This window comes from Grus americana, chromosome 29 (assembly GCF_028858705.1).
Source record: "Grus americana isolate bGruAme1 chromosome 29, bGruAme1.mat, whole genome shotgun sequence".
NCBI classification, from domain to species: domain Eukaryota; kingdom Metazoa; phylum Chordata; class Aves; order Gruiformes; family Gruidae; genus Grus; species Grus americana.
In genome coordinates this window covers 588150-602591 of record NC_072880.1, presented here as the reverse complement: position 1 = coordinate 602591, position 14442 = coordinate 588150, and the positions used below count along the sequence as shown (strand labels likewise).

The 14442-nt window shown below is 52.0% G+C and overlaps 1 protein-coding gene across 6 annotated transcripts; it reads right to left on the bottom strand.

Moving 5' to 3' along the window:
• Window positions 1-427: 427 nt before the first annotated feature.
• On the bottom strand, window positions 428-14406 carry ADAR (adenosine deaminase RNA specific). 6 transcript variants are annotated; one of them, XM_054806253.1, is made up of 15 exons: window positions 14124-14406; window positions 9799-11327; window positions 8504-8690; window positions 8265-8422; window positions 7720-7861; window positions 7311-7528; window positions 6917-7073; window positions 5740-5911; window positions 5071-5164; window positions 3515-3643; window positions 3271-3404; window positions 2603-2785; window positions 2014-2126; window positions 1521-1648; window positions 428-1218 (listed from the first exon to the last, which is right to left on the bottom strand). In XM_054806253.1, exons 2-15 carry the CDS (start codon window positions 11232-11234, stop codon window positions 978-980), a joined length of 3492 nt encoding a protein of 1163 aa, XP_054662228.1. In that variant the 5' UTR covers window positions 11235-11327; window positions 14124-14406; the 3' UTR covers window positions 428-977. The 6 variants fall into 6 exon arrangements, with proteins under 6 accessions (XP_054662228.1, XP_054662226.1, XP_054662223.1 ...); XM_054806251.1 differs by having other exon boundaries at window positions 9799-11324; window positions 14124-14169; XM_054806248.1 differs by lacking the exon at window positions 14124-14406 and adding an exon at window positions 13110-14088.
• Between the last annotated feature and the right edge of the window lie 36 nt (window positions 14407-14442).

Sequence of the window (14442 nt, the reverse complement as noted above, 5' to 3'; positions counted from 1 at the left end):
GGCTGCTCTACGACATCTAATAAACTTGCTGTTGGGTGGGCCCAGCCTCTTCTCACCTCCTACAACCACGTCTGGCTTGAGCTCAGACGTAAGCAGACACACAACGCGGCCTGCAGCCACTGCCAGCCACCGGAGCGACGTCCCGAAACTGGAGAGGAGACACCCCGCCCTGGAGAGAGGTGGGGGAAGCAGCCCCGTCATTTCGGGGTACGCTCAAGCCCTCCGAGGGTTCGATTCTGCCCAATAAGCCCCTGCTTAAGGCAAGAGGCTTAATTCACAACCGCCACAGCTCTACACAGATCATATCATCATTTCGCAAACGGTAACTCATCCCCGTTCCCCTCCAAACCCCACCCAGCTCCACACAGGTCCCCTCTGTCCCTCTGCAGGAATTAACACGCCCACGGCACAGAACCAGCTAATAATACAGAAATTTTCTTTTTTTATTATTAACGCGGAATGTTCTGCTGGTCCTTCTTGCAGAGATCAGTCCCACATCCCAGCTCAGCCGGGCTGCCAGCCACCTTTCGACAGAGACACGTTAAGACCAGCCAGTCAGTTTGGTTTTGGTTTTTGGTTGTGTTTTTTTTGTTTTTTTTTTTCCAAAAGAGAAAATTTGCCTCAAAACCTGCCAGAGGGATCTGTAGTGCACGGTCCAAAGGTTTCAAGCTCACAGTCTGAGAATCCCTCTGGTTTCTTGTGCCTTCTTTTAAAAAAGAGGAGACAAAAAAACCATAAAAGCAAATGGGGACAGAGCCTGCCCTAGTTTAAAAAAGAGACAAGAATTTTCATGCATGTTTTAAAAAGAGAAAGGGCAGAGTCCGAGTGACAACAGCAGAGAGAAGGCAGCCAGGCCTACGGGGGAAACTGCTGCACACTCCCAGTTCCACTTCACAAAGAAGGTGGTGGAAAAAGAACGCAGACACCCCTGCACACGCCTGTGCACGCTCACCCCCCCACAGGCACGGGGCGTCTCATTATGCATCGAGGAAAGAAAAATTATCTTCCTCTTGGGGTTTGCGGATCCAGCTGCCGTAGCCCATCTCTTCCAGCGTGCTGAAGAAGCGCTGCTTGGCTTCCTGGTACGCCACGGCTGCCTCCTTCGCATCCGAGTACACCGAGAGGTTCTGCAGGTCTCTGCAGTTGTTCTTGGCGCACAACTGCTGGAACAGGGCGAACATTTTCCTCTTGGACACACGAGACACCTCCAGCTTCGGTCTGAGAAGGGAGACAAAGGCAGCGATGAAGGACATGACACCCAGAAGACCAAAGAGGAGCAGGGGGAAAAACCCAGGGTGGGATGCCTGTGAGATCTCCTGGCTCAGCGGGGCGCTGGTGTAGGGTCCAGGCTAGGCAATGTTTTGTTTTGCTTCAAGAGCGCTTGCTTACATCGGTTTGAAATTCTTCTCTCCGACACTCCCCACATTTAAGGTGCTGTAACAGCGCAGAGTGTACTCACAACTTCAGAGCTGCCCCCCTTCCCCAAAGAGAAAAGCAGTGTCAGGAAAGGCTCTTCTTACCCATCTACTTTCCCTTTTGTGCCATCCAAGACTTCAACTTCGCTTTCATCAGCAAGACACCAATTCACTGAAGACTCCTTCGTCTTGCCCGTCTGCCTTGCAGAGTCGTATACGCTGACTCGCCCAACCTGCGGGAGAGGTAAGAGGGTTTCTTAACACCAGTCCTGCCACGTGAGCTTGTTGGTAAGGGGAACCTCTTGCCTCTTCCATCCCCTGCAGGCAGGGGTTCAGCTCATCCCAAACTCCTGAGCAGCAAGCACAAGGTTCTTCCTAAGCTGAAGGCTACGGGAGCGACCTCGGTCTCCTTTTTCCCAGATCAAGTCATCCCAGACGCCGTGGGATGACACAAAGGGGGCAGGTTTCTGGCCATTAACCTCCTGACCCTGACTGGAGAGCTTCTGCCAGGTGACCACCCCGCAGAGCGAGGCCCGGAACCCAAGGGCGGAGGTGGAAGGGGAGACAAAAAGATGAAGAGGTGCCAAGCCCGCGTTACCTCGGGATGGTTAACGCGATACGGAGCCCGGAGCTTTTCCTGCAGCGCGTTCCCATCTCTCGCAACGCGGCAGCAGATTGCACGTGTTAAATGACCCTGACTGTACAAGTAACCTGCGAAGACAGACACGAAGGCATTAGGAAACAGGAACGGCACAGGTGATGGACAGGCCAAACCCCGAAAACCACGGCGCTTCTCCTAAGCTCCAGAAAGCTTGCAGCCATACGGATCTGCAACAGCTACGTGTACCCTAGATGTGTAAGATGAAGGTTTATAGACCGCAACGCTTCTCGCTGAAGACACAAACAGGCAATTTTTGTCTCACCCTCCTAGATCACGTGTGCCTTCTAAAAATCAAGAACCTTGGAGAAAACCCACTCCACCCACAGCATAAAATCCACAAACTCCCTTTTCACTTCCAAACAGCACAGCTCTGCCAAGAACGACAGTTCAGTCTGTTACTCCTCCAGCCTCCACAACTGAGGTTTTCCATCACTCGCGGGAGGGATGTTACTTGTCACTGCAGCCCCGTTCTAAGGACCGGGGCAGCACGTCCATCCCAACCCAGAAAGTACGGCAGGTCTCATACCAAGTGTAACAGAGCTGAGATAAACCGGCTCCACGAAGTGTGACAACAATGCCCCTTGCAAGCCAAGTATATTCCAGCGTAAGATTTTGTCACTGCAGGACATGGTTCGCAACCGCTCCCCGTGCTGGATCCCATCCCACGTGGGCACAATGTCACTCGACTCCACAGGAATGGTACCTTCCCCTGCACGAGAGAAGAAGAAAAGCTTTTCTGTAAAGAGTCAAATATTCAAATAAATCAAAACCCCTCCACAGGAAAGTATCTTCTGTGCACAGGCATGGAGCGACCTCTGGAGTCAGTCTGTCTCCAGGTTTGCAGAACATTTTAGTATCACATGAAAAAGGGAACTCAGTGCTGATTACAGACGAGTCGTTTTTCACACTGCTGAAGCAGAAGGAAATAGCGCTTGAAAGGGACGTCAGACACATAGAGCTTTGCAGCAAACTACAGCTGTGTTCTTGCTAGTGTGGCAGTCCAGCAGGCAGGGAGGGGAAGGAGAAGGGACTCCCTCTAATGCCGCCCCTATCCCTTTTACCCACCCCCTTTGGTTCCTGAATGCTTCAAATCCCACAACAGCACCATACAGGGAGGGGTATGGAAACTCTGGAGCTCTGGAAAGGCTCAGAGGGCTGGGGCCACGCCACCGTGCAGGGAGCAAACGCACTCACCGTTCTCCACCTTGGTCCGCAGTTTGCCTTGTTTGGGGTTCTCAAAGAGAGGTTGATGCTGGGCTTGCCCCACCACACTCGCCTGGTCGCTGCAGGATTTATCAAAGAGTGCCCCGTCTCCACAAGGTGCTGTGCTAGAAAACAAACGCTCCCCAGGTTAGCACTGACTCTCAGAAAACAGCCAGGGCCAGGGGTGCGATAGCGCGGCAGACACCGGTCGCTCCCTGCACGACCCCACACAAACCTGACGTAGAGGTGGAAGGTAACATCGCTCTTTATTTTGAGTTTCTTCCCTCCTGCTGGCTCAAAAATGCTCTCTTCTGCAGAGGAAGGATTAGACGGGTCATACTTCATCAACTCACTATAAAGAAACCTGAAAATAACAACATCACGTCAAAAGGCCGCTTTGCTCCTCAGACAAGGAGCACGTCGATCCAACCACTGCCCGCGCCCAGGACAGACGGGGTCCTGATTTCTGCCTCTGTTGCACCGGGTCACCGGCTCCCAGTCCTGCCGCACAGGAGAGCAAAGACCAGGAGCTGCGGCTGAGAATACCTGGAAGCCAACACATAGCGTTCGATGCTACAGAAAAGGCACAAAATAAAGCAGATTTCCTACCACGCAGAGGACACACAACAGAAAATAAGTATTCTGTCAGGTGAGAAGCGTTGGCAGGAGAGAGAAAGGAGCTTGGCTGGCTGCTGCCTGCGTGCATCTGATCCAACCGTGAAGAAGACTTCAAGGTTGTTAACCTAGCACCTTTAGTCAGCACCAAGTTTGCATTAAGAGTAAAGAGCCCCATGGGCAGCCAAACGCAAGCGGTATTATTAGCACAACCCCACGATCTGTTTACAATGACTGGGTCTTTTATGGCTGCTTCTGTCCGAGGACAGGGAAAAACCTTGAGGTGTCCAACGTAGCATCAAGGACTAAAGAAAAACTGCGGCTTCAGAGAGACTCCTCAAGCAGAGCCTGTGCGGGGACTTATTTTGCAAGGAGAGGTGGAGCTCACTCACTGTTCTCATCCCCAACAGGCTCTGCTGTGCCAGAGCGGCCCAGCAGCCATGACCGTAAAGATTAACAGCTGAGAGAGACGGCAAGCAAGAGTGCAATCCTTCGACTTTACAGCTTGCCGGGGACCAGCCCTCCGCACCTTGCAGCGCTGAGGAACACACGGAGCATAGCGGCAGCAGGCAAAGGCTTTAAGCAAGCAGCTGGCTTTGCTGTTCTTAACTGGAAAGGCAGACATTAACAAGTCTAGTCCGACTGCATCTCACTTTAGCTTTAAAAAAAAAGTACCAGACTGAATGTTTGTAAAGAGAAGAGAACAATTGTGCAGTTTAGTTTGGTAAACCCTTTCCAACCGATGAAAAAGGATTTCTGACTTATCAAGGCAAACACATTTGACATGTTTTCCTAAAGCCTCCTACACTAAGATCCAGAAAGGCCGAGGAGACCTAGCCTACAGATTCCTCAGCACCTCGGCTCAGAGCAGTGCTCGGACTGAAACAGCGCCTTGCGTGCTGGCCAAGCAGCCTCTGCAGGATGCTTTAAATCCATCAGATGTGGCCCTTGGGCTCCTGGCAAGTTTCCAGTTCGGTACTAATTTGGGCACCATTCAGGCATGGCCCTTTCTTATCAGAAATAACTTCCCTCTATTTAGCAACACATGGGTAAACAGCAGGGTTAGAGGATCACAGCCTCTCTCAACACAGCAAGGAACTGTCACAGCTACGTCCCTCTTGAACAGGTCAGCACCTCTTGGCAGGCCCCTCTCCTCCAGGTTTCCCCTTGTCTCACCTCACAAAGCCTCTTCGAGAAATGATTTCTGCATGGGAGTCATTCACTGTCTCCCCCTTCAAGCTCAGCTCTTCCCCTTTCACGCAACGGTTACCTGAAATAAATAAAAAGGCAAGTGTCAAAGTCAACACACAGCTTCACAGAAAGAGGGAGGGTTTCATCATGCTTCAAGTTTTACTTCTTTGGGCTCCTGAGCAGCAGCAGCACCATCCTGACTATTAAATCATTATCCTGATCCAAACACTTAGGAAAATAAAGGGACACACACTACTTTAGGGACAGCAGAGACTTTGATTGCCACAGGTTTAGGGTCAGTGTCCCTTCCCGAGTGCTTTACAGCCCCCACTCTGGGTGGAAGCGTGGCAGCTAACTAGAAGGGATCTAAGGTACACGCAGCTGAGAGAAGCTGCGGGATCTTCTGCTGTACAACGCAAAGAATCCATGCTCCGATGCACAGACTAGCGCGTAGCAACGCAAGCAAAGATTAAGAGCAATATAGCTGCAGGCACATTCGCTTTGTTCTCTCTCTATAACCAGATCACTTGTGACACCACGCGAGCCCTGGGAACGTTTCTCGCCCTCTCTGAAGAAGCCTACAGCAAGAGCCATTCCCTAGATTTCTTGCAGGCAAGCGAGAGTTCAGCTTACGCTGGAAGAAGCTGTTCGTACCCGTTCCGATGCTGACCACCACTCCCAGATCCTTGTTTCCTTTCCGCATGATGATGGCAGCCAGGATCTTCCGCCCAAGCAGACTGTGCTGGATGCGAGCGGTGAGGGTGTTGAAGCGCTGGTGGCTCAGCATAGCCATCTGATCGTGTAGCGTACTGCCGCTCACGGGGAGCTGGAACAGGGACACAGGACCGGGAGTGCTAAGAGATCATGGGCACAGAACAAAACGGCTCGAGAAGCAGCTAACCTGAAGCGCAGCTATCCAAGCAGAAGGCAGGGACACAGAAAACACGAGCGACAGGCAGCACGATTTTGGGTGGAGCGCGTGAACAGTATCGTGTCAAGGGGTGGGTGAAGTTCTTTTAGGTATTTCTGGGAAAACCCTGTCCAGCGCTTTGAGTTCTGCTTTGAGCACATCATTAAGAGACAGCAGCACGCCGTCTTCCTGGCAGCAAGTGAAACGGGCTGAGGAATGAGACTGCCAGGGGAAACCCCCATCGCAAAGGAACAAAACCCATCTTGCCTGTTCCCAGAGACTCAGCCAAGGAAATCTGTTACTGGCTTTGGAGGAATTCCTTCTCTGGCTGCCTGTGAGGAGACTGCACAGTCACTCCCACTGCAGACGGGCATTTGCCTCCTCTAGCACTGCTGACTGACAAATCCTCCCTGATGGCTTTTCTATTTAGAGCCACAGCTGCTGTGCTCAACTGCGCAGCCTGGAACACGGCTTTTAAGAGATCACAAAACTCTAAGTGTGATTTAAAGCAGCACAGGTTGGGGACAGCCATCCTGACACAACCACAGCTTTGCTCTTAGCTGATGCGTGAGTTTTTTTGAGCTGGCACACAATTTTTAATGCAGCATGAAGGAAATTGGAAGGAGGAAAAATAAAAAGTAAAAATCACAGAATTAAAACTAAGCATGTTCCTGCTCCACCACAGGAACACATTTCAGGAGCTTGTGGAAGAATTTTATAATAATTTAGCCCTAAAGGAGACGCCAGCAGGAGGGAAGAGTACATCTGTGCCCTGAGGAAACATCTAACCCACTTTGGGAAAACGTCAGCTTATTTACACCTTCAGAGAACGAAGATCTCACAGTTGATCTCAAAGGGATTTTTCTGCTGGACTGAATGGAAGAGGACAGGCAGTCCCAGCTTTGGAGGAAGACGATTTACCTCAGTGATGTTCGTCCCTTCCACGCGCTCAATCTTCTCTGTTTCCCCAATCAGGACTCTGAGTGCTGCATCAGCTGCCTCCTGCTTGCCCTGCTTTTTATTGTGCGCAGTTACAGCCGGGAACCAGCGGCCTCCAACCTTCGCCTGATAGACAAACCTGTAACGACAGCAGCACACCTCTGAGAAACCAAGAAACCTAGGGATTTCAGTCTGGTTTTTAAATTCTCTCAGGGGAGACAGGAGAGGAGCTTATTGTCATCTGGACTCAGGTTTGGCAGAGGCAGCAGTTCAGCCTGTTGCCATCTTGAACCGCATCAGGAATTTTGCGTTCTCTGCACTTTCTCCTGGGTAACAACAGTGCAAAATTTCCTCCTGGACAGATGCAGCTACTTACTTGGGGTCATGGGGAGGTCCTGACTGGTCGATGAGTTTGAACTCTGCAGCAAAGCCATTGGAGCGGGCGTATTCCAGCAGGCCGCTGACAGGATTGGCGTTAAGGTATTTGATGAGCTCCCCAATGCCCTTTGCTTTCGCCACCTTGGATTCATCCAGAGTGGCGATCCAAGGTCCACAGCTGTGCGTGGACTGGTCACTGTGGGGCTTCACGACAGGCTAGAGCAGAGTTAGACAGGAGAAGGCTGTTAAATACTGGGCAGCTGGTACTACCGCAGGCCAAGAGCACTCAGCAAACCTCTGCTAGAGCCAGCGCGTGACCTGTGGGGTGAAATCCATTGGACTGTGAAATAAAGGGCGGGGAGAACCCAATGCAAAACACTTGGGTCTTATAAAGAAGCTCTCTGTACCTGTTCAGGCAAGACATGGGGTACAGACTCTCCAGAAAGAATCTTCACAGCAACTTCTGCTGCCATTTGCTTTGCTCCCTTCTTGCTGTTTCCTACCACAGCAGGGAAAATTTGGTCACCCATTTTCACACAGTAGCTGAACCTGACAGGACATTACAGCATATGAAAAATGTTAAGCATAGGTGTCTTGATCTTTTTATTATCCCCTTCTCCCAGTTCAAGTTAAATCCTTCTGGGTTATCTCCAATTTAAATCTACCACGATGCCCTACATACTCCCAGTAGAGCACTACGGGGTAGGGACCAGGACTGGAACCTGTTCCTCGTCTGGTAGAAGAAACAGTGTCCTTTCTCTGAGAAAGGGCATTGGTTTTGGTCTCTTTCTGGAGGCAGACGTCTTGGAGGAGCCATGCCCAAACTCCTCGGACAAGAGGAGCATGCTGCAAGGTCAGTGCCGAGTCCAGGAATGAGGGTAGCGTGCTGAAGAGGAAGGATATTAAAGAAAGGGTTTCTGTCCTTCCCAAAGCTGACAACAATATCCCATACCTCGGATCGTGAGGTGGGCCTTCCTGAGAGAGCAGCTGGAATTCAATCGTGTTCCCTGATTTTTGTCCGTACTCCATTAACACGCTGATAGGGTGCTTCCCAGGAAGCAGGTTGAGCTGAGCTGGCACCGACGATGGCTCCGGCTCTGGATGCAAAGGCTACAGCAAGAAGATGAAGGAAACCAGTTTCAGGCTAAACACTGTTTGATCAGCCTCACAAGTAATGAAAACAAGACTCACCAATTCCAGTTCAGAGTTGTCAGAGGGAAACGGCTCTTCACATTTAATTCCACCCTGTCTTCCGTTCTCCGCTTCGCTCATCAGGACCTTCATAGCGTTAGCTGCTGCCTCCTGTTTAGCGAGTTTTTTGCTCCCTGCTTCTGCCGGTGGGAATCGGCGCCCATTAATCACTGCCTGGAACTTAAATCTTTGAAAGAGAAAACCAAAGAGGTAAATCGAGATGCAAAAGCATGGTCTTCTCAGAGCAAGCAGGTAAGGCTGCTCCTGGAATTGAAGTGAGAAGGAGAGAAGGAACAGCTAGCTCCTGGCCGGGAGAACAAACCCAGGCTGCCACATGCAGAAGACAAAAATACCAAGTGTGCCCCGACAGCTTCGCGTCAGAGCCTCGCTTCATCGCGTTTCCAGAGCTGTTCACGACAGAGGAGCAGCTCCAGATCTTGTTCTGAAGGAACAGGATGAATTGCCTTTTTCCGCGCACGCCAGAGATGTGTAATGGGTCTATGTGAAGAGTTACGTCTCCTGCACAGGGAGGAAGAAAGCTTACAAGCAGCCTGCGCTGTTCCACCTGCACCTGGTCATTCGGGGTCACTTGTCCCTGGGGCATTTTCCCTGGCTATCCAGGGCACTCACACCATCTCAGAGAGGTGCTGCCTCAAGTAAACCTCTGGCCTTTGATGTTTCTGTCTCTCTCCTCCCTGTAAACTGTAACAAACACGGCTTCTCTTCCGACCTTCAGCCTTATACAGAGGAAACCTGCTTCCAAAAAGAACAGGTCAAACCAGATCTGGAGAGGGGTTATGGGGCTGAATCCATTCAGATCCCTCCTTACAAAACCAAAACCAAAAAAACCCAACCAACAAACAAACAAAAAAAAGCTTGGAACTCCACCTTTAGAAATTAGGCCAATTTTCTTGTCTTTTCACACTTCCAGGGTGAGAGCGTCTTGAGAGGTACCTTAGAAATACCAGTTTCCCCACATACAATCAAACTGAAACCCAAGTGATTAAATCAGATGGGACCTAGCTGAAGAGATGAATCCCGCCTTTGCTGCTCAGAATGAGATGCAGGATTGTCAAAACTGGGCTACCTGGGGTTAAATTTTAGCCTTGTTTTGTTTGGGGTGGTTTTGGGGGTTTTTTTTAGCTGCTGCAAGGAATCAACCTGGCTAATCTTTCTGAAATGAAGTAAACATTAACGAGCAGGCCCTTCAGGACAAAGCCGAGTGGGTCAAGTTAGCTGAAGTCAGATCATTTTAAGCAAAAAGACAGCTCAGGAAAGGTAGGAAAATTTCTTACCGTGGCTCGTGAGAGGGTCCGCTCTGCTCCAGCATGGCAAACTCACAGTGCTGGTACGTGTACTGGGAATATTCGGTAAGGCCACTCACTGGGTTCTTCTCCTGACAAGCCATCAGCTTCTCTACGGGCGTACACGGGAAAGCAGTTTCAAACTGGGCGGTGTAACTGGGAGAAGACTGGGAATTCATGATGGATTCTGACTCATTGGGCTGCTTGTTGATAGTGTTCAGATTATCTGGGATATCATCTGTGGCCCACTTGCCATTTTCGGAGTTATCATAATTACTCAAACTGGAAAATTCGAGCTTCGTATCCTCAGCTGGGGCTGCTTCCATGTCGCTGGCATCGCTCCGATCAGTTTGCCCCAAAGGCTGCTGCTCGCTTCCTATACTTTCTTCTTCTGATGTTGTTGCTGCTGGTGAAGCTACGGTCATCTCATGGGGACACGGAGGAACGGAGGAAAGTGGAAGACCGGTGGGATCCGCTGCCTGTGTTACCGTGCTGGCCTTCAGCCTCATCTGCATCCGCTCACGTTTCCTGTCTGTCAGGGACCACCGTGGGGGGCTTGTGTTCTGCTTGTGGACATCTCCCAGCTTTTCCAGAGCGCTAAGAAAGGCATTAACATCCTTGGCCCTCGAAAACCCAATGTTTTTGGCAAGGTTGAGCGCCGTTGTTTCTGCCACGCTGAACAAATAGTTGCAGATTTTGTCCTTCGTTTCAGCCATCATGGGATCGGTGCCTCCTGAGCCAACCGCGCTGCTCTCCTCTCTGCTCTCAGAAGCTGGATCTGCGTGACCACCGCTGTGGTCAGCGGGGCTTCTTTCTCTCCCTGCGCGTGGGCTGGCAATCCTCCACAGCGGCGGCGTCTCTCCACCTTTGCGCAACTTGCCTTCTCTGAAGAGTTTATACAAAACCCGGTTGACCTCTTTCTTTTGACTTTTAAGTTTACGTGCAAGATCATGAACTGTACAAGTCTTCCCCTCCCCAAGCTGCCTGAAAATAGTCAGAATTTCTTGTTCGCAGTCTTGCCCGGCAAGAGACAGTCTCTGGAAATTCAGCCTGATTGTGTCAGAATCTCTCTCCGAGTCCTGACAATGGTACTGAGAAGAGCAATAACGTGGCAAAGTTTCTACCCACGGACGCTTGCTGGAGAACCTATGCCATCCTCCTCTGCTGCAGCTGGGTTGCCATCTCTCTGCAGGAGCCGGTGCCACAGCTCGCACGCCTCTGACGCGTGAGTTTTGGTATGATCCCTGTCCCTGAAGCAAACAGACCTCAGTGTCCTGCTCTGTTAGGAACTGGTGGTGTAAAAAGTTTAACTGATTAGTTTCTCGTGGGGGATGAGGACGGTTAAAAAAAACTTGATTAGTGCTGGGGCATTTATGTCTTGACTGAGTAAGATATGAGCCTCTGCCTCGACCAGTGCCTCTGTTCATAGCGCACTGCTAGGACACACGCGTGAATCGGGCCACCTGCGCGCCAGAAGAAAGGGAGCTGCGATTCACTCTGCTGTCCTGAGCAGGTGCCTGCTAGGAAGAAAAAAAAAACAAACCACAATTCAGAACCTACTTACACAACTATAGGATTCCAGAAATGCAGTTTAAACAACTTCCCTGCTACCGAGGCATTTCAAACGTCTTCATGAAGCTTTCCTGTTTTCTACCGAGTCTAAATTATTCATGTAAACACAAATAGTAAACTTTGTGTCTGCCCAGCGCAGAACCCAGCAGTCAGGAATCGTGGACAAAGTTAACCATGAGAAACAGCTTTAATCAGAGCGACCCCCTGTTGAACTGAATTTCAAGCTAGCTGCGCAGGGGCGGTTTGTCTTTTCACGATGCTGTCTGTTAAAGGTTCACCCCACGCTTCCGAAACACAAGCAAGTTTCATTCCTCTGACCCCAGGAAGAATCTCAGACCCACTTTGCAATCGAAAAAACGGGGGGCACACGGAGGCGAAGCAGCTTGTATGGTCACGCAGGACAGAGTTGCAACAGGCTTGCAACGGTTTTCAGACTCGTGGCCAAAAAAAAAAGTCTGAAACCCCAAATGTCCTTTGTTTCCTGGACATTACACGACCCGCAGAGGTAAAGCATCACACCACAGTGGAAGTACACGTAAAGAAATTGGATGGGTGTGCCACTGGCAACAGTATGAAAAGTGTTTGGGGACTGTAGCCCAAAATTCACTCATATCACAGACAGTTGTGCCACCTCCCTTGGGCACAGGACATAAGTCTAAGCTTTTAATATGCTTTTTAAAAATAAGTAACTGTTGTGGTTTAACCTGGCCGGCAGCTAAAACAACCACGGCTGTTCACTCGCTGTCCCCCACAGTGGGATGGGGGAAAGAATCGAAAAAAAGTAAAACTCATGGGTTGAGATAAAAACAGTTTAATAGGACAGAAAATGAAAATCAAAAATAATAATAATAGAATATACAAAATAAGTGACGCACGGCACAATTGCTCAACAACTGCTGACCGATGCCCAGCCCGCTCCCGAGTCACGGCCCTCCCCAGCCAACTCCCCCCAGTTATATACAGAGCATGACATCATATGGCATGGAATATCCCTTGGCCAGTCTGTGTCAGCTCTCCTGGCCGCGTCCCCTCCCAGCTCCTTGTGCACCTCCTGCGGAAGGCTCATGCCTCCTTGCTGGCAGGGCCTAGGAAGCTGAAAAATCCTTGATTTAATTGTAAAAACTGCTTAGCAACAGCTAAACATCAGTGTGTTATCAACATTAGTCTCATCCGAAATCCAAAACACTGGAGTAGCTAGACCTGCTCCTAGGAGGAAAATTAACTCTATCGCAGCCAAGCCCGGGACAGTGACCTAGCACGGGATATATTCTAGTTCTTTGACAACAGCTTTTTTTGTGAAACCGAGTGGATAAAAATACAACTGATACCTGCTGCCAGGTCCCTGTCCTACCCTCCTCCCAGTGACCTCTTTAAGTCACCTATCCTCATAGTTTTTCCGATGCAAGCTTTATCTCCACAAAGCTTCCTATCTCCATCAAACACACCTCAAGGCCAACTTAAATTTCCCTTTCATTAAAAAAAGTTCATTAACAGCCTCCAACTGCACCCAGTTGCCACCATCGTGACTTATTTTACCGACCCAGATAAACATGGGCTCCATGTGTGGGTGCTGGGGAGGCTCACTGCAGCAAGGGGGGTTCCCCCCTTCCCAGCTCCGGGGGGGTCTCACTGCCCCCCTACTCAGCGAACTCGTTTTAAAGGCGACCCCTGAGGCAGGACAAAATCCTGGCAGGCAGGACGAGAGGCTTTTAAAAAACCCACACTCTTACCTCAGTCTCATCCATACCTCAAATTCCCTTATTTTGTGAGAAAATAAACGGAAAAAAAGAAACTCTGAACCGCAGAACATCTCCCGGGGAGAAGAGGCGGCGCCGGGCAGGCTGCAGGCAACCCGTCAGCCCAGCAAGATGGCTGCGAGCTCCGTTTCGGTTTCGGTTCCCGTTCCCACAGCGGCCTCCCGCCTGGCCCAGGGAGGGGATGCGGCTTTTCCCCAGCGTGAGGCAGGATTTGGGGCTCCCCGAGCACTCCGAGCCCCCAGTTCCTTCCCAACGGCGGCCACAGCTGGGCCTGGACCGGGAGGGAAGCTCCTTCCCCCGGTACCTGCGGTGATTTACAGTCCCCGGCCAGCAACGAGCTGTCGCTGGGACAGGATCCTGGTCCGCACCGGAGAGGCAGCTTCTCTCCCGGTTTGGAGAGGGGTTGCGGGAAGAACTGTCACCTTAAACTACTCCTCGAAAAAAGAGAGAGGAAAAATAAAAATAAATCCCAAGAGCCAGGGCAGGATACGCGCTACCCGCCTCACACCGCTTCCCCGAGCAGAACCACGACGAGCCAGCGCAGAGGTCCCCGAAGGCACCGTGCGGGCTGGGAGACGGGGCCGCCGCGAGTACCGAGCCGGCTCCCCCAGGCCGGGACTCGAGCACAAGAGCGGCACCAAGGAAAACACTTTATTCCACGCCGGGGAGGGCACACCCCGCCCTACCGAACCCCCGGCCCCGACAGAGCCCCGGGGCTGCCGGGACACGATCGCGCCGCGTCCCCGAAGCGCCCGGGGCTGCCCGCGCTCCTGGAGGCCGAATCGCGGCCTGGGCCCAGCGCGTCCCCATCCCGCCCGTGTCACCAGGCCCGGCGGGAGCCGGATGACACCCGCGGGCTGGGGACGCGGCTCAGTTCCTCCCGGGAGGCCCGCGGACACCCCCGGCGCCGCTGAGGGCCCGCCTGGGCCCAGGCTTTAGCGGCGAGGCCAGGCCCGGAATCGCCCCCCCCCCCCCTCGCCCCCTTACCCCCTCCGCTGCCGCCGCTGGTGCCGCGGCCGGCGCAGGGTGATGACGCACGCGAGAGCCCTCCCGCGCCTGCGCAAGGTGCGGGGAACCGCGCGGCGGCCATGTTTAGCCAGGGCAATGCGTGGCTGTGCTACCGCCGCCGCCTCGCTCGCTCCGCTGTGGGAGACGCTGTGCAGCTGCCCGCCCCCCCCCCTTCGGCTGGGAACCAGCAGCCGCTCCCGCTGTGTCCCGGGGAACCTCCCGCCGCAACGGCAGCAGTCATTCGAAGCGGCGGCGCGCCTCTGTACTATTGCGCATGCGCCCCAACACCGCCGGGCCG

Excerpts from the sequence above, each read along its gene's own strand:
- ADAR (XM_054806253.1), bottom strand. The coding sequence starts at position 11,234 with ATGAACAGAGGCACTGGTCGAGGCAGAGGCTCATATCTTACTCAGTCA. Across the intron at positions 5,165-5,739 it reads GGTGGTCAGCATCGGAACGG|GTAACCGTTGCGTGAAAGGG; the intron begins GTACGAACAGCT and ends TATTTATTTCAG. Across the intron at positions 3,405-3,514 it reads ACCTTCCACCTCTACGTCAG|CACAGCACCTTGTGGAGACG; the intron begins GTTTGTGTGGGG and ends TTTGTTTTCTAG.